The 22620-nt window shown below is 47.4% G+C and overlaps 2 protein-coding genes across 5 annotated transcripts in view; one reads left to right on the top strand and one right to left on the bottom strand.

Moving 5' to 3' along the window:
* Nucleotides 1-2937: 2937 nt before the first annotated feature.
* Nucleotides 2938-10644, top strand: SMPD1 (sphingomyelin phosphodiesterase 1). Its single transcript, XM_044665840.1, has 6 exons — nucleotides 2938-3541; nucleotides 4710-5482; nucleotides 7731-7902; nucleotides 8280-8356; nucleotides 9408-9553; nucleotides 9711-10644. Exons 1-6 carry the CDS (start codon nucleotides 3242-3244, stop codon nucleotides 10118-10120), a joined length of 1878 nt encoding a protein of 625 aa, XP_044521775.1. The 5' UTR covers nucleotides 2938-3241; the 3' UTR covers nucleotides 10121-10644.
* Nucleotides 10645-11058: 414 nt separating this feature from the next.
* The window catches only part of APBB1 (amyloid beta precursor protein binding family B member 1), a 20756-nt gene continuing 9194 nt past the window's right edge, over nucleotides 11059-22620 (bottom strand). The window contains exons 1-14 of one of the 4 annotated variants that reach the window (XM_044665839.1): nucleotides 22300-22409; nucleotides 20962-21137; nucleotides 19839-19895; nucleotides 19630-19715; nucleotides 19313-19373; nucleotides 18909-19058; nucleotides 18428-18555; nucleotides 18293-18298; nucleotides 17900-18014; nucleotides 17625-17709; nucleotides 17076-17159; nucleotides 13906-14021; nucleotides 11937-12113; nucleotides 11059-11771 (exon numbers count right to left, since the gene is read on the bottom strand). In XM_044665839.1, coding sequence (XP_044521774.1) covers nucleotides 11604-11771; nucleotides 11937-12113; nucleotides 13906-14021; nucleotides 17076-17159; nucleotides 17625-17709; nucleotides 17900-18014; nucleotides 18293-18298; nucleotides 18428-18555; nucleotides 18909-19058; nucleotides 19313-19373; nucleotides 19630-19715; nucleotides 19839-19895; nucleotides 20962-21137; nucleotides 22300-22351 — 1461 coding nt within the window. In that variant the 5' untranslated portion in view covers nucleotides 22352-22409 and the 3' untranslated portion in view covers nucleotides 11059-11603. Of the gene's footprint in view, nucleotides 11772-11936; nucleotides 12114-13905; nucleotides 14022-17075; nucleotides 17160-17624; nucleotides 17710-17899; nucleotides 18015-18292; nucleotides 18299-18427; nucleotides 18556-18908; nucleotides 19059-19312; nucleotides 19374-19629; nucleotides 19716-19838; nucleotides 19896-20961; nucleotides 21138-22299; nucleotides 22410-22620 lie in introns of those variants that run through there. The other 3 variants (XM_044665837.1, XM_044665838.1, XM_044665834.1) reach the window with 3 other exon arrangements.

Genomic DNA, 22620 nt, shown 5'->3' with positions numbered 1-22620 from the left:
CTCTCTCTCTCTCTCTCTCTCTCTCTCTCTCTCTCTCTCTCTCTCTCTCTCTCTCGTTCACCTCCCCCTCTCTCTCAGTCTATGTCTACCTATTTACTACCTCCCTAAAATCCTTTGAAGATTGCTTCTTTCTGAACCCCGCCCCACCCCACCCCATTCAACTCCCAGGCAAAGTTCCGGCTGTGATGATAGAACAATGTCCACAGAAACACCCAGGAGAGATTCCCAATCTTCCTCTGCCCCCGGGAGGCCTTACTTTTCTTTATCTCATAGTAGTTCTGGTCTCCTTAGATCCACCCTCTGTTGCTTTCAGGAACAGCTACTTATATACAAATCTCCATACAGAACACACTTATATTTATGCCTAAAACACCTTTAAAACACAAGTAACCAACATAGAGAGAAGAGAGATGAGGAATAAATTCAGCTGTAAAGAAGAGGCAGAGTCAATCAGTGACAGGAGTTTGGGGTAGGTCAAGGAAGGCTGAAACTTAGAATTATTCGTAAGACGTGTGCTGGCAAGTTTTTAACAACTAGCTCTCCAAAAATACAACTTTTGACTTTAGGTTTTATTATCATCATTTTTTCTGACATTTTAAGTTCAGACAATTAACAAAATAATTAATCAAGTCTTGATTTGTGGCATTTGCAGATTTCCAAAGTGGAAATGTTCACAATGAAAAATGTCACAGAGCTATCTCCAGCACATCCCTTTAAGGGTTCGGGGTTGGGGGTGGGGATTCAATACTCACAATATTTCTTCCTCTAAAATATTTAAAAGGCACTGACATAGATTTCAGTTTTTAAAGAGACAGTCTCTCAATTAATCTACACAACAGTAGGTCAGACCTAATCAAATCATCCCTACCACCAAGATCCAAATAATCACTTCCCCAGAGCAATGAATGAGGCCTAGGATACTCAGCCAACAAGGCTCAACAGTCATCAGACAAAACGTGCTACTTAAAGAATGGACCAACCTTCTCTGAACAGAAGTCTTTAAAGTTCAAACAAAGAAAGGCCTTATCCTTTAATCTCAGCAATCCAGGATAAAACCTTTCCTGCTCACACCCTCTATGTATTTACCAGAAATATGTATCACATGTGGTATATTTTTTGCTAGACATTTAATTTCCCACTATATTTTACTTGAAAATTTCCCTGAACTCCAACATGATCATTTGTCATTCCCAGGGAACAGATATGCCTGGGAACTGCTAAAGTTTTGGAGAAGAAAAACAGTCATTTAGAAAGATTAGTTGACATTGTCCTGTAGATAGATTATATGAATGATCCCTGAGTCAGGGAGAAGGGTTAGGAGGCATTAGTCCTGGCCTAAGATGTGAAACATGATGGGGGTGGAGGGGTAAAGAGTGTCAGGGAAATGAGATGAGCAGGAAAGCTGTGAGATATTTCAAAGAAAGACATCAAACTTGATGGGGGATGAGGAGAGGACTATATAAAGTTTGAGAATTGACTCTACAGTATAGTTTAGGGAAAGTATTGGAATAGTGTTGTGGGGTTACAAACAGATATTTTGGGGTTACAAACAGATGTAGTGGGGTACAATGGTGAACCCCTGGGTTCAGGAAGGATACCTTTTGCAAGAATGCAAGACTCCGAAACTTAGCTTGAAAGTAAAAAGAGAGATTTATTAGTAAGATAGAATTATTGGCCAGCAAGACAACCTGGGGGGTTGCTCCCAGAATGCTTCAGTTCAGGGGTTTTTACACTTTTTACAACAGTGAATACGTTATGTTGTGTCATGGTGTAGACATGACTCTAGAGTGGTAAGCACTTAGGCATTCGGTGGGGTGTTTGTCATCTGACCGGGGTCTGCCTGGAGACCCTCATGGCTTAGGGAACAGATGGATGCCTGAGATACAGTTCGATGGTATCAAGGTGTAGCCTGGAAGTGCATCTCTTTGTCCATCTCAACCTAAAGGACGATCCAAAGATGATAGTAACCTCAGGGTCTTATAGAAGTTATCAGATATTCTTGGGGTAGGAGTCACAAGGACAGAAAGGAGCAAGGAAATTTCCCTGTTTACAGTTTGCCTGAGTTAAGGGGTACAGTATCCATGCCATCTCTGTACAATGCCCATGCCATTTCCCTACCATGCCCATGCCAATAGGACCCCGGAACTGTGAGGTTCTTGTTCTAGCTACATGATCTTGGGAAGTGACCTTACATCTCTGGTTCTAGTTTCCTCACCTTTAGTAGAATATTGCATTATATGGTCTCTGAGCTCCATTTCAGTTCTTGATATTCTGAGTCAAATATGACTTTAATGGATCATGACTGGAATGGTGTAGCTGCTGACAGTGAGGGAATTCTCCAAAGGGAGCCAACCTTGAGTTCATTTTTTACACAAACTGGGAGATTCTTGCCCCTGGGCCTCAGGAAGGAGAACAACAACATCTCCCCCTCTAGCTCATAGATATTGTACAGCATCTGCTTAGCTGCACCTCCTTCTAGAGGTTGGTTCAAGTTCACTGAAGTGGCTGGGAAGGGGAGGGCAGGAGAAAGAAGAGAGGAGAGGAGAGGAAAGGGGAGGGATGAGACAGAGGAAATGGGGTTCTTCTTTAGTTCCTTCCCCAGCATCAGCATGAGTAGCTGCTGCTGTCTTCTAACATACCCTTTCCCTTCCCATACAAAAACAGGTTGGCAGCACTGGATGCTCAAAGCAGTCAAACAGTGAAAGCAGCGCAAATTAATTAGAGAGCAAAGGCTTATACCCAATTCAGATCACTAGCATTAAGGTTGCTACTGAACTACAACTCCCACAATCCTCTCCAAGGCCACCTTCAACTCAACAGTGCCACCCCCTTCTACTTTAGGTCATTTCCCATTTTCGGTCTCTTCTTGGTAGTGCCCTGAGAAAGGGGAAGGTTAAAGGTCAGGCGGGGATAGGTAGATCCTCTTCTCTTCCCCAGCAGCCCTGAGGCAGAGATTCTAGGGACCCCACCTCATCAGGAGCTGGTCCTGCCCAGTCACCTGACTTTGGGGGAGAAGAGGAGGAAGGGGTGGAGCTGCCCAGCCGGCTTGTCAGCTGAGAAACCCGGGAGGCTGCAGACAGGGCAAGAAGAGGACATTTAAACCTGAGACAGAACTCTGGGGAATTGAGGGACCTCGAAGACTCAGGAAAGAAGAGAAGGAAGTCAGCCGCTGAACTGGAGGGCCACAGGGAGTACAGCTGGGCCAGGAGCTTGGCCACCATCCTGCCTAGGACATAAAGAAATGCAGCCACACTGGGGCTTTTGTGGCTGGACCTGGTGGGATCCCCCAGGGGAGCAAGCCCGTGGTTGGAGACCTCCTACAATGAGAAAAGCCAGGGCTCTGCGGGGCATTTGGATGGTGCTGACCCTGGGCAGCTTCCTGGCTCTCTGCTGCTTAGTCGAGGCCAGACCAGAGCCTGGCAGAGGGGACCTCCAAATTCTACAGAGTATCCTGCCTGGGCTCGGTGTTGAATTTGGGTTTCACAACGTCAGCTGCTCAGTCTGCAAGGCCCTGTTCACTGCCATCGACATTGGGCTGGAGGTGAGCTCCAAAAAAGGGTCCTTCAAGGGTGGAGCAAAGCCTCCCTGGTAATAGGGAAAAGCACAAGGATTTAGGAAGACTGTGAGGCCACAGAAAAGGTTCCCTGAAAGACTGGAGTAGAAAGTTAGTACAATGAAGGTCTATGGTAGAATGGTACCAAGAGAAAGGAAAGAGGGGAGAAAGGGTCAAGCATTAATTAAGCACCCACTATGTGTCAGGCACTGTGCTAAGTACTTTACTAATATTATCTCTTTCACAACTATCCTGGAAGGTAGGTGTTATTATTATCCCCATTTTACAAATGAGGAAACTAAGGCAGAAGTTAAGTGACTTGCCCAGGTCACACAACTAGTACATGTCTACAGTCAGATTTTAACTCAGGTCTTCCTGACTCCAGATCTCAATGAGATGAGACAAGCACATAGAGGAGCAAGACCAGAGAGAATTCCACCTAAGTTTTCTTTTAGGATAGGAAATCCCAAATGGAGAACTATTAAAAGTAAAGCTGATAAATATGAATAACATGGAAATAGATTTTGAACAATGATACATGTATAACCCAGTGGAACTACTTGTCAGCTCTGGGAGTAGGGAGGGAAGAGGGGTGGAAAAATCATGAATCATGTAACCATGGAAAAATATTCTAAATAAAATAAAATTAAAATAATGCTGCTAGGGAGAGTTCCTCTCACAGGGAAGCCACTTTCTGGGCTCTGCCTTTGTATATGGGGAAATATAGAAATGCACATTCAGGTCTCACCACTGTGTCCCCTCAGAGCTCACTTTCAGATACTAAAAGCTTCTAATGGCTTTTGAGCTAGGGTAGAGTTGAGTGAGGTTGTTTCCATCCTATACCATTAAGCCTGAGTATCCTCAGCCAAGTGACCAGCTAAGAACTTAGAAAGTGATGGCATTTTCCATAGGATGTATGCCAGAGTGAAAGAATAAAGGGAGCTTCAGTTGGGATACAGTCCCAGAAATCTTTTTAGCCAGGGTAAAGTTAGGATTCGTCATTACTTCTTTATTTACCTTTATAATAAATAGTGTCCTGGTCCTGAGAGTGAGATGAGACCAGGTACCTGTGCCTGGGTGGGTATCATTATGTGTGTTTGAGGATAGCTGTCTTGTCTCTCCAGTCTGTCACTGACCTGTATCCTTCTCATTGCAGTTGGAGCCCAATGTGGCCCGAGTGGGGTTTGTGGCCACCATTGTGTGTAAACAGCTGAACTTGGCACCACCCAATATTTGCCAGTCTATTATCAAGCTTTATGAGAGGGATATGGTGGAAATATGGACACGTTCCGTGCTGAGCCCATCTGAAGCCTGTGGGCTGCTTGTAGGTTCTTCCTGTGGACACTGGGACATACTCTCAGCCTGGAATATCTCTTTGCCTGCTGTGCCCAAGCCCCCATACAAGCCTCCTGCTCCCCCAGCACCTGGTGCTCCTGTTAGCCGTGTTCTGTTCCTCACAGATCTACACTGGGATCATGACTACATGGAGGGTGCAAATCCTGCCTGTCCTGACCCTCTGTGTTGCCGAAAAAGCTCAGGTTTACCACCTTCCTCACAGTCTGGTGCTGGCTACTGGGGTGAATACAGCAAGTGTGACCTGCCACTGAGGACCTTAGAGAGCCTCCTAGCAGGGATAGGCCCCGCTGGGCCCTTTGACATGGTCTACTGGACAGGAGACATCCCTGCCCATGATGTCTGGAGTCAGACCCGCCATGACCAACTACGAGCACTTACTACCATCACTACCCTTGTGAAGAAGTACCTGGGGCCTGTGCCTGTTTATCCAGCAGTGGGCAACCATGAGAGTACCCCAGTCAATAGCTTCCCTCCCCCCTACATTCATGGAAACCACTCATCCAGCTGGCTTTATGATGCCATGGCCACAGCTTGGGAATCTTGGCTCCCCCGACGCGCCCTCCACACCCTCAGGTAACTGGGGGCACTCAAGGGTGGATGGAAGGTAGAGTAGGGGAGAGAACTGAACAGAGATGATGAGAAATGGCAACTTGGGAAAACATTTCTGATATCATTATACACTGCAGCAGTTTTCAAGGGATAATCCGGGGAATACATGTGTTTCCCAAAACCCTTTCCTCAAGGTCAAAACCATTTTTATAATCATACTATTATATTTTAATTTTTAATGTGATGGATATTGATAAATATCATCCACATCTTTATGGGGAGGGTCCTAAATAATTTTTAAGCCTGAAAAAGGGTCCTGAGACCAATAAGTCTCAGAACTTCTGGTTTATTGGATGGAGGTAGTTCTAGACACTTGTCTTGTTCCTATCTAGCCAGTCACTTAGGTTGAACCTTTCCTTTTTTGAATCATTTCATCTCCATCTCCTGCACCTAGCTCAGTGCTTAGCACATAGTAGGTACTTACAAAGTGATTGTGGTTTGAATAGTCCTCGTCCCAGTTCAGGCCTCCATCTTTTCTTGATTTTATATGTATATTTGAGGATAGCTATCTTGTCTCTCCAGTCCATCACTGACCTGTATCCTTCTCATTGCAGATGGAGCCCCATGTGCCCTGAGTGGGGTTTGTGGCCACCATTGTGTGTAAACAGCTGAACTTGGCACCATCCAATGTGTGCCAGTCTATTATCAAGCTTTACGAGAGTGATATGGTGTGTTATATGATAAGAGAATATATATCCCTCTCCCTAATGGTATTAGGAGCGGAAGTTGAGTGACTATGGAAATCTTTAAATATCACACTCTAGTTGTAGTGGTGAAACACTAAGGACCCTTCAGGTATATTTGAGATGAAACTGCTACACCCAACTTCAGTATAACAGTATCCCAGAAATAAGTAGATTAATGAATAAACTGTGGTTCAGATTTCACAGTTCTTCTATCTACTTATCCTAGCTTAAATTATGGATAAATGCTAAATGACTGCGACTTAACTTTTAGTTTGAATAATCCCTCTTCCTTCAGATACCCAAGGATATGTTTGATAATCCTTATGGTAAGAATGACATCCACCTATGTAAGTTTCAAGATATAATGATAACAGACTTAGGGAAAAGGGAAACAGGGAAATGAAGGAAAGAGGTGTAAAGGGAATCCTTGGCTAAAGCCACAGATGATCAGGTTCTATCAAATTGAAGGTAGTCAGGGTTTGAGATTAACAGTTGAAGAGTTTTATCTCTTTCAGTTGCAACCTGGCTAGGCCAGGCTGCTTTAACCTGAATCGGGTTGTTTGATGGTATTGATGTTGCTTCTTCTTTGATGATTAATTAATTAGGATGTATAGTATAGATTCACACAGGATTGGAAACTTAAGGTATTGATCAGTATTGGCTGCTGGTATCCGAAGTTGACTTTTGGCCTACCCAACCAACCAAAACCTCCCACCAAAGCCCTTCTCCAAATTGAGAGAGCTCCTTCAGTCCAAATCCTGCTTTTTATACTGCCCTCAGTAACTGCGTTTTCTCTTGCTGGCACATGCCAAGCTTGGTTCATTCCAAGTTCCAAACCACTAAATGTCAATCATTCTGCTCTCCATTTTGCATAGCAGAAAATGATATTACAGATGGACTTAGCTGACCTTCCCACTTCCATTCAATTCCTCTCCACAGAATTATTGCTTATCAAAAAAAAGAAAACCTTTCAGAATATTACCCCCTGCTCATAAATATTCCATATAATCTACTGTAGTATAAAGTCTAAATCCCTCAAGTCTGGCATTCAAAGCCCTCCCAATCTAATCAGTTTATTTTTACATGCCTTGTCTCCCACTCCTTCCCTAAACAGATGGTCTGGTTTCAGGCAGTTCCTAACATAATGATGCATTTACTCCTTTCTCTGTCTTGACTCACCCAAGTCTCTGCCTATAATTTTCTTGTTCTCTGCAACAATCCAAATCTTGCCCATCCTTTAAGGTCTGGAATTCCCAAGCATTCCAGTTGGTACTGACCTCACCCTTCTCTGAGCTCCTACTTCACGAGGCTCTGGACCTTAGATGGGTTGGGTTTTTCTGTGTCTCTTTATCTGATTGTCCCAGCTGAGTGAGCTTTTTCAACTAGAACCTAAAGCCATGATGGGCCAGGCTCACCCCATCTTGGACTGCTTTAGAGTTCCTCACAGGCAGGCCTATGATGGCCACATATTGCCCTTGTATAAACGGTGTATGCATTGCATTGACCCAACCCTTCCACTCTTTCAGGAATGGGGGATTCTATTCCCTCTGGCCTAGACCAGGCCTCCGTCTAATCTCTCTCAACATGAACTTCTGTTCCCGGGAAAACTTTTGGCTGCTCATCAATTCCACAGACCCCGCAGGGCAGCTGCAGTGGTTGGTGAGAGAACTGCAGGCTGCAGAGGACCGAGGAGAGAAGGTGAGGACATGGGGCCAGGGGAGAGAAGGGGAGGTATGGAGGTGAGAAAAGGTGAGCAAAGTGAGGAATGGAGAGCAAACCACCTTCCCTGGCCCACCCCACAGCACCAAGGTACAGTCTTTTTTAATCTATCATTCCTGTTATGTTTGACGGAGGTGCTGTTTTCAAGGCTTCTGGACCTCCAGAGGCAATGGCTGGGTATAGGTTCGCTTTTGATCTCTGAATAAAGACAGAGCTCTGTAACCGGAGCTCTGTACTCAGTGTGTCACACCGTGTCTCCTTTACCCAGAGGACATTCAAAGGCTGCTTTCTGCTTTTGGATGATCGAGTAGTCCCATTTCCCTGCAGTCAATGAGACGCCATTCCTGTCCTTTCAGGTTCATATCATTGGTCACATTCCCCCTGGGCACTGTCTGAAAAGCTGGAGTTGGAATTACTATCGAATTGTGGGCAGGTAAGGGGAGAGGAGGCATTGTGGGGTAGTAGATAAAGAAATAATCTACTTAGCCCAGATCAAGAAGACCTAGGTTCAAATCCTGCCTCTGGCACACTTTAGTGGTCACAGGCTAGTCAGTGAACCTCTCAGTCCTCCCTAACAACTCTCCAAGACTCTGTTATAGATGAAGTGTTGCTCTATATCTGTGGAAGGAAGTTCCACACAGGGAGTTCTTCAGACCTATACAATTTCAAGTGAATGGGGGAGATGGGGTCTAAGGAGAGAAGCAGAGCATGATTTGGAATCTGAAGGAAGTATTATGGCCAATTAAAGCAGGGCAGCTAGATGGCACAGTGGAGAAAGTGCCAGGCCTGGAATCAAGAAGACTCATCTTCCTGAATTCAAATCTGGCCTCAGACACTTAACAGCTATGTGACCCTGGACAAGTCACTTAACCCTGTTTGTCTCAGTTTCCTCATTTGTTAAATGAGCTAGAGAATGGAATGGCAAACTGCTCCCATATCTTTGCCAAGAAAACCTCAAATGGAGTCATGAAGAGTTAGACATAACTGAAACAACTGAACAACAACAAAGTTTACCAAGTCCTTTAAATACCTTTCCTCACTGACTCCTCCAACAACCCTCCAACTCCAACAACAACAAAAAAGGTATCTATGAATACTTCCTATCTTCATATATTATAAAGGAAGAAACTGATCATCCGAGAAGCCAAGTAACCTTCCCCATGTTCACTCAAAGACCTATAGAAATTAGTTATTACAATAATATAGATGAGACTTATGAATTAAGACCACTGGTTTGGGAAAGTGGATCTATTTGAAGTGTGGCTCTGCTACTTATTATCTCTATGAGCCACGGCAGATTGATTCCCCTTTCTTTCAGTTAGTTTCCTCATCTGTAAAAATGTGATTTAGGCTTTGATCCCTAAGATGTCTTTTAACTGCAAAACAAGAAACAGAATTCAACAATCCTGTGAACTAGCAGGATACCCTGTACATTCCTCCCTTTCTCCTTAAAATGAGTCAACAAATGTCTTTCCTTTTACTAGGTATGAAAACACCATAGCTGGCCAATTCTTTGGGCATACCCATGTAGATGAATTTGAGCTTTTCTATGATGAGGAGACCCTGAGCCGACCCTTAGCTGTGGCCTTTTTGGCCCCCAGCGCCACCACCTATGTGAATCTGAACCCTGGTAAGTGGAACAGAGAGAAGCCTGCTTGGTTAATTGGGTAAGGGGTGAGCAGTGGACTACAGAGCCATCTGTACCTGCCTTAGTATTTCTGGATTATTTCTCCCTCTGCATTGTACCTTTGACTGCCAATCAATGCCTTTCCTGTCCTCCCTTGTAGGTTATCGAGTCTATCTAATTGATGGCAACTACCCAGAGAGTTCCCATGTGGTTCTGGACCATGAAACCTACATCCTGAATTTGACATTGGCCAATGCTCCTGGGGCCACCCCTCAATGGGAGCTCCTCTATCGGGCCCGAGAAACCTATGGGCTTCCTAATGTCTTGCCAGCTGCCTGGCATGACTTAGTGTACCGCATGCGGGGCAATATAGGGCTTTTTCAGACCTTCTGGTACCTGTACCACAAGGGTCATCCTCCTGTGGAACCCTGTGAGGGTGCCTGCCATCTTGCTACCCTCTGTGCCTTGCTCTCTGCCCGCTCAGACAGCCCTGCTCTCTGCCGCCACCTGGTACCAGACCTGCCCTTGCCCCACACTGGAACTCTCTGGCAGAGGCTTGTGTTTTGCTAGCAAAGGAAAGCTCAGCCAGCCAAGCAGGGATCACAGAGGATGGGGCCCAGGGCATTGCAGAGGGGAGGAATGCCTAATCTCTATCTCTATCAAGTATTAAATAAGAGAAGGAGGGTTAGCTAACTGGATGTGCCATAGACTCAGGTGAGCAAGGAAGGTTGGCGTCTCCTCTCCTGGAGGTGTCTCAGCACCTGAGAGACCTGTCTGGCCAGAGGAAGGAGTAAGCAGCTAGCTCTTGGGTCACAGTGTGGGCAGGAAATTGATGCTTCTCCATAAGCACCACCCACCAAGGCTGCTATTGCTCCTGCTTCCCTCAGTACCACACCTGAGGAGGAATCACAGCTTTGGATCTTTAGCAAACAGCCCCCTTCCCTTCCCCTTAAGCTGGTTCTTGTTGCCTCAAAGATACCAGAACTGAGAGGCCACAAAGGGCTGGCACTTCCTTCTACCTGCCGGACAGGAGTTCCCCATCCAAAGTTGCCTAATCTCCTGGAACAGTTACAATAAAGATATGTGACACAGTGGCCTTCTTTCCTCACTGGATTTGTCATACCACAAACAGACCTCGCAAGCTCTACATCATTTGTTTCCAATTAACAGCCGGTACCCTCTACTCCAAACAGACTTGGGAAGGCTTTATGCCATATATCCTTAGAACAGGGACCACAAAGGGCACCAAAATTGGTCACTTTGACAGTTTTCACTCAGAACCTAAGGGAAGGCTGCTTCTTTCTCACAGAAATTCTGAGGAAGTAAATGAGGGCCCAGGATTGCTTTGACAATTGGCAAAGTGGGGAAGATGGAAGGCAGTTGTGCATGACTAGGAGCAGCATCAAGCCTAGGAGAACAACTTCAATTATAAGGTCTCTAACTTGTCCCTTCCCAAAGGGACAGCTCTGGGTCAGAGAGAGGCAAAAGAACCCACAGTTAGGCAGGCATCAGGATGGGCGCACAAACAGCTTTATTAGTGAACACAATTTGCTGGTGCCCACAGAACAGGAGGAAGGGTGCTTCCCTACTCCCACCCTCACTGCCCTTGGGCTACAGGCCCAGCCAGCAAAGGGAAAGCCAGGCAAAGGCCTGTATTTTCTACCCAGACCGACTGATTCATGTGGCAAAGAGACACAAGAACCCTTGGGCTGGGAAAGTATCAGTGTCCCAAGACAGGGGCCCAGTTGGGTCCAGCCATGAGACCCATTTGTTCTACCTTCATGCTTCAGTCTCCTCCTTCCCTGTGAGCCTGCAGTCCCATCTTCCTCCCCATCCCCCAGGCAGGAGGCCACTGCCACTGGTCAGGGAAGCAGTGCCAGATGGCCCTGGCCCAGAGCAGCATCAGGAAAGGCCTGACAGGCTGCCCTGGGCCCCTCCCCACCCCATATCTTAGAGTTCCCCAGGACCCCAGGGCAGTTTATTTTAGAGTTCCCCAGGGCCCAAGGGCAGTTTAGGGGATGGTCTGGACCCAATCCAGATCCTGTGAGCCTGTTCAGGGTGTATGGGTTCCTAGCCGTTTAGGTTTGAGTGTACCCAGAAGAGATTGGACCCCCTTTCGGACAGTACAGCCCACACGACGAGCAACAGAGTCTGCAGGGGGTGCTGGGAGACATGAGCTGGAGGCCTGGGGACGGGCATCCAGGCACTTCTGGTACCGAAGCTGGGGAGAAAGAAGGTGGGCTACAGAGTACAGTTATCAGTCCCAGCCTGCCTACTCAGTCCAAGGACCCCCATTCCTTATCCCCTGCTCCCTGTAAAGACCCATCTTCCCTCCAGCCTCATCCCTGCAGGCAGCTCTTTATTTTTCCCCTACCCCCCAACTTACCATGCAGGCAGCCTGTACAGCCTCAGAGAGGCTGGCTGCATTGGGCTCACACCAGAACATGTGGCAGCAGAAAGAAGAAGGGCCAGCAGCCATGATGAAGGCGAAAGTGTGGACATCTCTGCCCACTGCCAGGAATGACAGGAACCGAACCCTGCATTCTCCCAGAACTGCCTCAGTCTGGGAGGATAATTAAAGAAGGGCAACTATTACAGATCCATACCACCTCTGGAAAAGATAAGAGGCCCCTATCATAGATCTTAGTGACCCTGTCACTGCTCTCTGGAGCAGGAGTTCTTCATCCGGGATCTGTGAACTCATAAGGTTTTAAAATTGAGATAGAGAGATAGAAAAAGTGAAAGACAAACAGAGAGAAAGAGATAGATAGATAGATAGATAGATAGATAGATAGATAGATAGATAGATAGATAGATAGATAGATAGATAGATATAGATAGATTTCAATATAATTGGTTTCTTTTGTAATCTTTTATATTTTATCCATTTAAAAATATTCTGATAAGGCCATGACAGAAAAAGAGTTGAATTCTTAGGAGTTAAGAGGCCTTCATTATATTTTTTTAGTACAAAAAAGACATGGGGGGTGGGGGTGGACTACAAGCTCAATAGGGCAACAAACTGACAGCCAAAGAAGCTAATATCACCTGAGTTTACATGAATAGCTGCATAGTGTCTCAGGTAAGGGAGATGAGTCTCCCCATCCCCTACCCTAATCAGACTACATCTGAAGCAATGTCGCATTCTAAACCCTGCAATTTAGGAAGGGCCCTGATAAACCCCAGTACATCCAAGGAAGATGACCAGATTAGTAAAAGGACTCAAAATCTTGTCATATTTGGCTCAATTGAAGGAAATGACTAGGGAGTAGGGGCGAGGAGAGGCAAAAAGGTCACACACTTAAGACATCATCTGTCTAGTCCTCTCATTTTACAGATGAGAAATCTGAGGGCCACATAGGTTAAACATTTTGCCCAAAATGACACAGAATAAGTGGTAGAGTTAGAATTGCGGTCTTCTGGCTCCAAAGCCAAAGCTCTTACCACTATACCCCTCTGCCTCCTGATACTAATCTTTCCAGATTTAAAGGGTTCTCATATAGAAGAAGAAAAAGGACTATTCTTCAGAAGGAAAACTCAGAGCAAGAGGGAAAAGCTAAAGGGAGGAGGATTTCAGCTCAAAAAAAGGAAAAAAGTTTCTAACAATATGAACTATCCAAAAGGAGAAGAAGGGGTGGCATTGGGTGTGCTAATGAGCTCCCTATTAGGAAGGCAGCAAGTCGGCACATTAGTTAGAATGCTGGATCTGGAGTAAGGGAGATTTGAGTTCAAATTCATCAAACACTTCCTAGATATGCTGCCCTTACCACCTCAGTTTCTTCAACTGTAAAATGGGAATAATAATAGCACCTACCTCAAGAAATGGGAATTGTTATAAAGATCAAACAAGGTCATCCTTGTAAGTTGCTTATTTGGCACAGTGTCTGACACTTAGTAGATGCTCAATAAATATTTGTTTGCTCCACTCCCACCCCTGTCTTGGCAGATCCTCAAGCAGAGGTTAGATGACCACTTGTTAACAATGGTATAAAAGGAACCAGATGGTCTTTGAGTTCCCTTCCATTAGGTCTGTCATTTTCTCATCCAGATTTGGGAAGAATGAGGCAGCCTAATCCCATACCTACAGTGATATGGCATTGTGTCTTAAAGTGAAGTAAGAGGAGCTCATTACAGAGCTACATTCACCAAGAGCCTACTGTGTGCAACATGTTCTTCATATGAAGAAGAGCCAAGAGCATCTATTTTTAAATTTTTACTAACTCACCTCTAGTTGTCCCCCAGTCAATCAATCATCCCTCCCCTCCTCCCACTACAATCAGCCTGGAGCACATGAGACCAGAGCCAGCCTGGCATCAGCAGCCATCTCCCTCTTTCCCTCCCAGCCATGGTCTCACCTGCTGATGTAAGATAGTGAGTGTAGCAGGAGCCACGCTGACGTGACTGGGGGTCCACTGCTCCCTGCTGCTGGTGGCCAGAACCGACTCCAAGGCCCCATTAATTACATCCACTCCTGCAGATCCAAAGAGACAGCATCCCCCCCCCCCAATATATGGTGACGACCCATACCATTAGGACAATCCCCACCATCATCATTAATGATAGTAACTGATATTTATGTCACATCTATCAGTTATATCCTATGTAGTAAGAGCTCCTTGGGACAATGAAGAGATAGCCTCGGACACTTCCTAGCTGTGTGACCCTGGGCAAGTCACTTAACCGCCTAGTTCTTACCACTATCCTGCCTTAGAACTAATATACAGTATTGATTCTAAGACTGAAAGTAAGGATTAAAAAAAGAGAGACTTAAGTTGCAAAGGAAGACCAACACACACAGGTAGGAGAAGGAGTTCCCTATAACAGTAAAAGGCCCAGCTCCTATCCCAATTTTTAAATTAGTACTTTAAATTTTGCAAAGCACTTTACATAGATATCTTCACAAATAACTTTTAAGACTTAGATACCATATGTTTTATGTACAAAGATACTGAGGTCCAAGAAGTGAAGAACTTGGCCCACTGGTCACTCTTTGGTCACTGCCAATGAGTGTCAGAAGCAAAATTTGAACCCAGATCTACCTGATTCCAAATCTGTCACTCTTAGCTTCCACACTATGCTGCCCCAAGACATACACACTACTGTAGAGTACACATACAACTTGCCTTCTCAAGCCATTCCTTATCAGACCACAGGGTCTTTTCTCCATCCTCATTACCCCCATCTCCTGACAAGTGACACTATTTTGGCTTCCAAGATCATTGCTCTCTTCTTTCATCTCTGATCTGCCCTTCCTGAGCTCCTCTTCTTCCTTATGTCTCTTCACTATGATTGCCCCTTAAGTCTAAGGATCTGCTGCTTTCTCAGTATTCCCTCCTGAGAAAGCTTATCTACTGTCTATCCTGGCTTCCTCTCTCATCTCTCATTGGATGACTTCCAAATCTCTGTCTGAGAAGAACATAAAGCCTGGATTCCAACTCCAGCTCTCCTGTGACCAGCAATGTGACCTAAGAGAAGTCATTTAAAATCACCAAAACCTGTAGCTGAGGAGAGCTCAGAAGCATCTGACTTAGATTCTTTCTTTCTTTTACAGAGAAAGAAACTCAGACGTAGAGATGAAATGACTTTATTTTATCACCTCCTTAAGGGAAGGGACTCTATTTTTCATCTTTGTATCCCTGGTCCCTAGGCACAAGATCCTGAACATAGTAGGTACTCAGTAAATGTTTGCTGAATGTCAAGGTTGCACTGGCCATGGTCACATAATATGTTTGAAGAACCAGCACTGGCATCCAGATCCCCCAACTTCCAGGGCATTGCTTCCTCCACAATGCCACAAAGAGGAGCAGTGGGTCCAATTATGTTGGTGTGGTTCCTGCTACACTCACCATCTTGTATTTAAGCTCTCCGAGTCAGTATTGTTTTTTGTTAAGTAAGGATATATTGGAGAAGGGATTCATAAAAGCTAGGTGAATGATGGATATAGAGTGCTGGATTTGGAATCAAGATCTGAGTTCCAATTCATCCTCAGGGACTTTCTAGTTATCTGACCCTCAGCAAGTCACGTTTAACCTCTGCTTGCCTCAGTTTTTTCTGTAAAAAACTGTAAAATAAGGATAATAATAGCACCTACCTTCCTGGTTGTTGTGAGGAGCAAATGGGACAATTTAAAAAAGAAAATAAGTAATTTGCCTAGGGTCACACAGTTAGGAAGTGTTGGAGGCTAGATTTGAACCTAGGACCTCCTGCCTCTGAGCCTGGCTCTCAATCCACTGAGCCACTCAAGATGATATTTTTAAAATACTTAGCACAAGGTCTGGCACATAGCTGATACTATTTAAATGCTTCCCTCCCTCTTCCCACCCCTACTAAGTGGTACAGAGGGTACTATTGAACTTGGGATCTGGAAAATCTGAGTTCAAATCCTGGCTCAAACCATTTGCTAGCTGTGTGTCCCTGGGCAAGTCACTTAATCTCTGTGTGCCTCAGTTTCCTCATTTGTAAAAGGAGGGGGTTAGACTAAATGGCATCTAAGGTCCTCTGTAGCTCTAAGTCTGTGACTTTATGATCCCAAGACTTCACCACTCTCCCAGGTTCAAAACTTTGGAATCCCCTTTGATTAAAGGAGAGAGATAAAGACAGGCCTCAACTATATCATTAAAACCTGAACTCTTATACCCTTGACTTCCTCTCTGTAGCCCTTCTTGTTGTTAATGCTACTTCATGATCTAGACATGAGAATCAGGGCTTGGATGAGGGTGATGGCAATGAGAGACGATGAGAAAGGTAGAGACCTAGCACTGTGTGGTGAAACTAACTTTGGTGATTTGGTGCTTTGAGCTTGTCTTCTCTCTCCTTTAATCAAAGGGGATTCCAAAGTTTTGAACCTGGGAGAGTGGAGGGAGGGCTAATTGTGAGTAAGACCCTGAACAGGTAAGGGGGGGGAAACTCCACACAGAGAGGTCTTGCCTCTGTGTTTCTGTCTCTGTCACTTACCTCAAGCCTAAATTTGCCTTTGAACAGATTACCCCCAATACTTCTACCCTCTGGAACCATGGGATATAGCAACACATGGCAGTCTCTCAAATGCTGGATGACAGCTATCCTGTCCCCTGACCTTTTAAGTCTCTTCTTAGTCCAAACTTCCCCAATCCCTTTAACTAGGCATTGTTTGTCATATCAAGGTCTAGACTAAGACATTCAAAGAAAGCTTACTGATTTGATCTCTGCACCTCCTTGCCCTTTCCCCATTCCATCACACACACACACACCAGGGAGGAGGGCAGAGAGAGGAAATAATGGCAGAATTGTAGAGATAATGGCAGGGCAATGCTCCAGTGGATCTTGGGTTGAATGTGGGTGATAGAAGGTCCTGGTAGTGGGCTGGCTGCATTCTATGTGCCCAGAGAATGGCAGAGAAGTGGAAGGGGTCTCCAAAACACCTCTCCACTGCTTAAGGAAGGGGTGAAGATTTGCTGAACTGAGGCCAGTGGATGGGAGTGGAGTACAGAAAGGGCTTCTCTGTGGGGAAAGAGGTAGCAGCTGGTGGAGGGGCAGTCATACATACCCACAGGCTTAGCAACAGGCACATTCCCCAGGTAATAGACTTGGAACTTCTGGACCAGCTCATTCTTTGGGGCCGGGAACTCCACTGTGGGGAGGGAAGAGAAGTATGGGCCTGACATGTCAATTTTGGCCCCCAGCCCATTCTGCCAGATAGGAAATAGCTTCCAACCCAGCAACCAGATTTTAGCTAACAATCCTGGGGTCTAGACCTCCTGATCCTTCCTTTCCCCAGATCATATTCCAGCTTCACTCTCTCCAAATCCAAATCCCTTCAATGAAACAATTGGTTGATTTTGATTATTCTCAGTCTTCCCAAGTGATCTGTGGACAGCTGGACCTAGCTGTGTGCATTGTGTTTCTGACCTATGTTTCCTAAAGAAAATACATGGGTGCTCTATCTGCCCCTCGGAGTTCCCAAGGATAGGGGCCATGGCTCCTCCTTCCTCTGAGTCTCTCCCATGGTCCTACAAGGACTTTGCACACTAGGAGGCCCAGTACAGGGGGCTATCTGTCTGCTTGGATGGGCCTGAGGTTTGGAGGAGGCTCTGACCTTGGAAGGGAACATCCACCAGTTTGGAGTGATCCAAGGACAGGCCATTCACTAAGCAGCGGGCACTTCGGCGTTCAGCCATGATCTGTGGGAGTAAGACCTTGTCACCTGGTCTCTTTGGCTCTGGGAACCTGTCCCCCCAATGCCCTTGATCCCTCATCCCACAGGTGGCCCCCCAGTGAATCCCCTGATGGGAGCCAAGTTCGGCAGAGAACCCACATCCTATACAGGGGCCTCCCCTCACTGGGGAGCAGGGACCAGGGCAGGGGGCATGCCTTAGAGCAGATCTCATGCAGACTGGTGGCTATGTTCTTGGCAGGTGCTTCACAGCGAAACACGTGGCACTTGAGCATCTGGGTCAGCTTGTCCCGGGCCACGTAGGCAAAGTCCCTGTGGGGAAGGTGGGTCTCTCAGTGTCTCCCTACTCTGCCAGACTCCAAATCTCTAGTGGGGCAAGAGCTGGCAGAGCAGGATTATCCCACCCTGGAGGCTGAGGGGCTCATGGTACTAACCTCTAGTGTAGGGGTAATGGGCATGCTGCAGACAAGGGACAGAGGGAGAGGAATAGCAGGCAGGATGGGAGAATAGAGAGAAGTAGTAGGAGCTTAGTGGGCACAGCTGAAGCCTAGGAGCAGGTGAGGGCACAGAGGATGGGGGGGGCACAATACCTCTCTCTGGGTCCGGCAGCAGAAGTGAGGCAAAAAGCACAATTAGTGAAGACTGGCCCCGCCCTGGTAGCCAGGGGAGCCCCTACCCCAGGCAGACCCCCTCCTACTCCCCCAGAGGAGCCCCTGAGCCCACACCTTCCACTGTCCCGCCCGACGCCCCATACACGGATGCTGATGATAGGCTGTGAATGCAGCACCGTCTGTCCATGGGGCTCCACCAGCTTCAGTGTCTCATCCTCCAGCTGCAGTAGCATGTCCTTTCCCTGGGCAGTGGGGGTGGGTGGGGAGAAGCAGAGAGCACCTGTCAGAACAGGCCCCACAGGGGAGAGGAAGGCAGCCTGGGGCACCTGTCACAGCAGGGTGGAGGCGGGGGTAACACCTGCCACAGTTGCCTTGGATTGGGGGTGGGGGTCCCACAAGACAACTGCCACAGTAAGCCTGTGGAGGGTGGGGGCAGAAACTAGGGAAGATTTATTGCCCAGATTTCTGATTCTCCCCTGGCTCCGGCAGACTCTTCATCCATTCCAACCCTGAAGGCCTGGGGGCTCTGGGCAGCCTCACTCACACAGAGCTTCCCCCATCCGTGGGCTCAGGAGCAGACTTTTCCCCGGCTCACCTCCCCCCAGCCTCCCTGGGCTGGGTCATGCAGGTTATGTTTGTGGTAGGAGAGCTGGCGGATGCAGTTGTTGACAGCCACACTGCTTCGTCCAGGGGCTAGCTCCTCCTCAGTCATCTCCACCCAGCCCAGAGAGCGCACGGCAAAGCACTGCAATTGGGGGGGAGAAAGGGAGGAACATGGGGAAGGTAAAAGTCTGTGGGAGCCCTGGGCAGTGCATGGCAGGGCAGAATGCAGCCCTCAGAGAGGGAAGGAATCTTGGTCTACCACAGAGTATGTAGAGGACCAAGATGGCTCTGGCTGGGGGCAGTGGAGAGTCCCGACCTCCAACCATTCCCAACCCAAGGACTTTTCCCTATTCTTAGGTCACAAAGAATCATCCCCAGCCAATTCAGGTGACAAACCTTGGCCCCCAGGTTGGTGTTCAGAAGGGGTGACTTCTCCTGCTCTTGGGGCAAACCAGTGCTAGAGGAAGAGAGAAGAGAACCAGGCATCTGTAACTAAGAGGAAATCCCTCCAATCCCTATCCCAGGAGACAAACCCATTGTCCTAGCCCCATCTAGAAGTTAGTTGGACCCAAGGCTTCACATACACCCCCTCTCCCCACCCCCAGGACCAAAGGGGCCCAGCCCTGGCCAGGTCCCAAGCCCCATGCTTCATCTTCACTGGATTATCCACCACTCTCTCAAGTCCCTGCCTCTTTCCCCCTTCCTCCCTTCACCTGATGTTCAGAGCTTGGAAGGGCAGGGCTCCATCTTCAGAGTCCTTCCTTTCTGGCTCCATAGGGGGCTCCTCACTGGCCACATCCTAAGAGAGGAGAAATGACGGTGATGGGAGAGGAGCCAGCATATGTCCTCTTCTTCCCAGGCTTCCCTCATCATCATCCCAGGGGCTCTTGCTCTATCCACAAGCAGGAGCATTCTCACTTACCTTCCAGAACTCGCCATCCTCAAAGGTCTCTCCATGGCCAAAACCAGTCCAGGTGAGCTGAAGGAAGGAGGCGTAGAGGGTTGGGATATAGTGAATGCCTCTAACATGATACCCTATTCCTAACACATGCATTCAGGGACCCAGCCCCTAGTCATCTACCCAACTGAGCCCAAAGAGTTAAAAATTTGCTCAGGTTAGGTACTGCTCTAGCCCAGAGATAGAGAGAGTGATAGATTTGGATTTAGGATGATCTGAATTCAAATACTGCATCAGATTCTTAGCAATTAAGTGTCCTTGGAAAAGTCACTTAAGCTTGCTAGTTCTTCCTCTTTAAATGAGAATAATAACTATTGTACTGTCTTAAAAGTTTTGGAGGTTCAAATAAACTAATGTGTGGAAAGAACTGCATATCTTAAAGCACTGTATACGAATGCCAGTTAATATTATTATTTTTTAAACCCTTACCTTCTGTCTTGGAATTGATAAAGTATTAATTCCAACACAGAAGAGCAATAAGGACAAGGCAATTGGGGGTGACTTGCCCAGGGCCACAAAGCTAGGAAGTGTCAGAGCCTGGATTTGACCGCAGGACCACCCCATGCCTAGCACTGTACCACCTAGCTGCCCCAAATCTTTTTTTTTTAAAGCCTTACTTTCTGTCTTAATATCTATTCTAAAGCAGAAGAGCAACCAAAGGTAGGCACTTGGAGTTGTTACTTCCCTGAGTCATACAGCTAGAAAGAATCTGAGACCAGATTTTTTTTTTTAAACCCTTAACTTCTGAGTATTGACTTATAGGTGGAAGAGTGGTAAGGGTAGGCAATGGGGGTCAAGTGACTTGCCCAGGGTCACACAGCTGGGAAGTGTCTGAGGCCAGATTTGAACCTAGGATATCTAGGCCTGGCTCTCAATCCACTGAGCTACCCAGCTGCCCCCTTGAGACCAGATTTTAATCCACGTCCTCTCAACTCCAGTTCTGGCTCTCTAACTATCATACTACCTAACTGCCTTTATAAATGCCAGTTATTATGGAGGGGTAGGATGGGAGAGCAGGCTTAGGGGCTGATCTTTCCTTTCCCTCAGGAAAGAGGCAGGTGGCTCTAAGAGTGGAGAAATGCTTCACCTGAGGCTCTTCAGTGGGGCTGCTCCCTTGTGAGGGTGGGGCCCGGCCAGGGGGCTCCCATTGGGTGGTCCCAGTTGGGATGTGCCAATAATAGGTTCCTGAGGTGTCCTGGACCCTCATCCATCCGGAAGGCAGGTCTGAATCCGTCTCGAATGAATTCCGGTTCCAGAAGGAGTCTGCCATGAGATGGGCTGATTCAGAGGTTACCCTGCCACAGTCAGGCTACCTACCGCCCTCCCATCTCCTGCCGGGGGGATCCCATCGCTTCCCACCGGACACCTCACAGCTGTCCGCAGCTCCTGTCCCCAAGGGGAGCACCAGACAGGGCTGGCAGGTCCCACAGTCACTGGGGATGGGCTAGGGGGTGGAGTCAGGCTAGGCAGCCCAGCTTGACCTCTCTTTAGGAGACTGGGATCCAGGGACACTGGAAGTGAATAGATTTCCCAAGAGCATTAGGCAGCGGAGTATGGGGAGTCTGGGATTACACCCGTCACCCTCCACAGCGCCCAAGCCATTTTCCCAACCCTGGGGGTGTTCTGTGGGCATGCTGTGTGTGCGTGTCTATGTGCATGTTCACCAGTGTTCCAATGAGATCATGCACAGATCATACAACTGAACATGCACACTCATACCTTCATTTGTGTTTAAACCTCACACACACACACTGAACTATACTAAAAAAGAATGGACCCTAGTACAGGGCATGAAGTGAGCAAGGAGCCGGGCACTCCACAGCTCAGGAATGACTCTCTTGAATCTTGACATACAGATAGACCCACAAACATATACACAAATATTATACACAAATACTAATTTGTGCATATAATGCAAAGGCAATAACACCCTCCACAGAAATAGCAAAGACATTCTACCTACTGTGTACACTCTCAAGGCACATATGCACTGTGTAAATACCACACACACACCTTACACACACATACCTTACACACACATACATGCACACATACATGCACACACACACGCAGAGCACATATCCCACACACACCCGCCCAAGTTACAAATGGATCTCACCCACACTGTGCATACCCCATCGACATGCCAAAGACACCACACACCCAGGAATCCCCCCTAATGGTCAGACATCCACACACAGGCCAGGCATACACACTGTTTCATGTACCCAGAGCGCATCCTTCATGCATGGACACAGACTGCCCGCAGGAGCCCTTCCCCTTTTCTTCCCTCTGACCCAGCTGTCACAAGGTAAGGGGGCCTTCCAGCCCCCACATACCCCAGCAGCCCCACCCCCAGCTCCTCTCCTCCTGCTCCCACCCTGAGCCGCCTGCCTGGCACCTGTGCCGGGCTCCTTGCCCTCACCTGGGCTGCTGTCCTGTAGGATGATGGCCAGGAAGAAGTCTTGGGAGAACATGCTGCTTGGCTGGGGCCCCTCCCACCCTGGGCCCTGGCTGCGGCCTGGGGCCCCCACGGCCGTGCTCCCTGGCCCCGCTGGGCTTCAGCACAGTGCTACGTGCTGGTACTGGGCTTGGGAGAACAGCTGCTCCCCTCCCCCTCCCCCTCCCTCTCCCGCTCCAGCTCCCTTTTCCTCTCCCCACCAGGGCAGAGCCATCTGCCAGGCTTCTTCCTCCCCTCTAAGCCAAGAGGAGGAGGAATCCGGCACACCTCCCCCACCCCCACCCC

Source organism: Gracilinanus agilis, chromosome 3 (genome assembly GCF_016433145.1).
Source record: "Gracilinanus agilis isolate LMUSP501 chromosome 3, AgileGrace, whole genome shotgun sequence".
In the NCBI taxonomy this organism is placed as follows: Eukaryota; Metazoa; Chordata; class Mammalia; order Didelphimorphia; family Didelphidae; genus Gracilinanus; species Gracilinanus agilis.
This window is presented reverse-complemented; position numbering and strand designations above follow the sequence as displayed.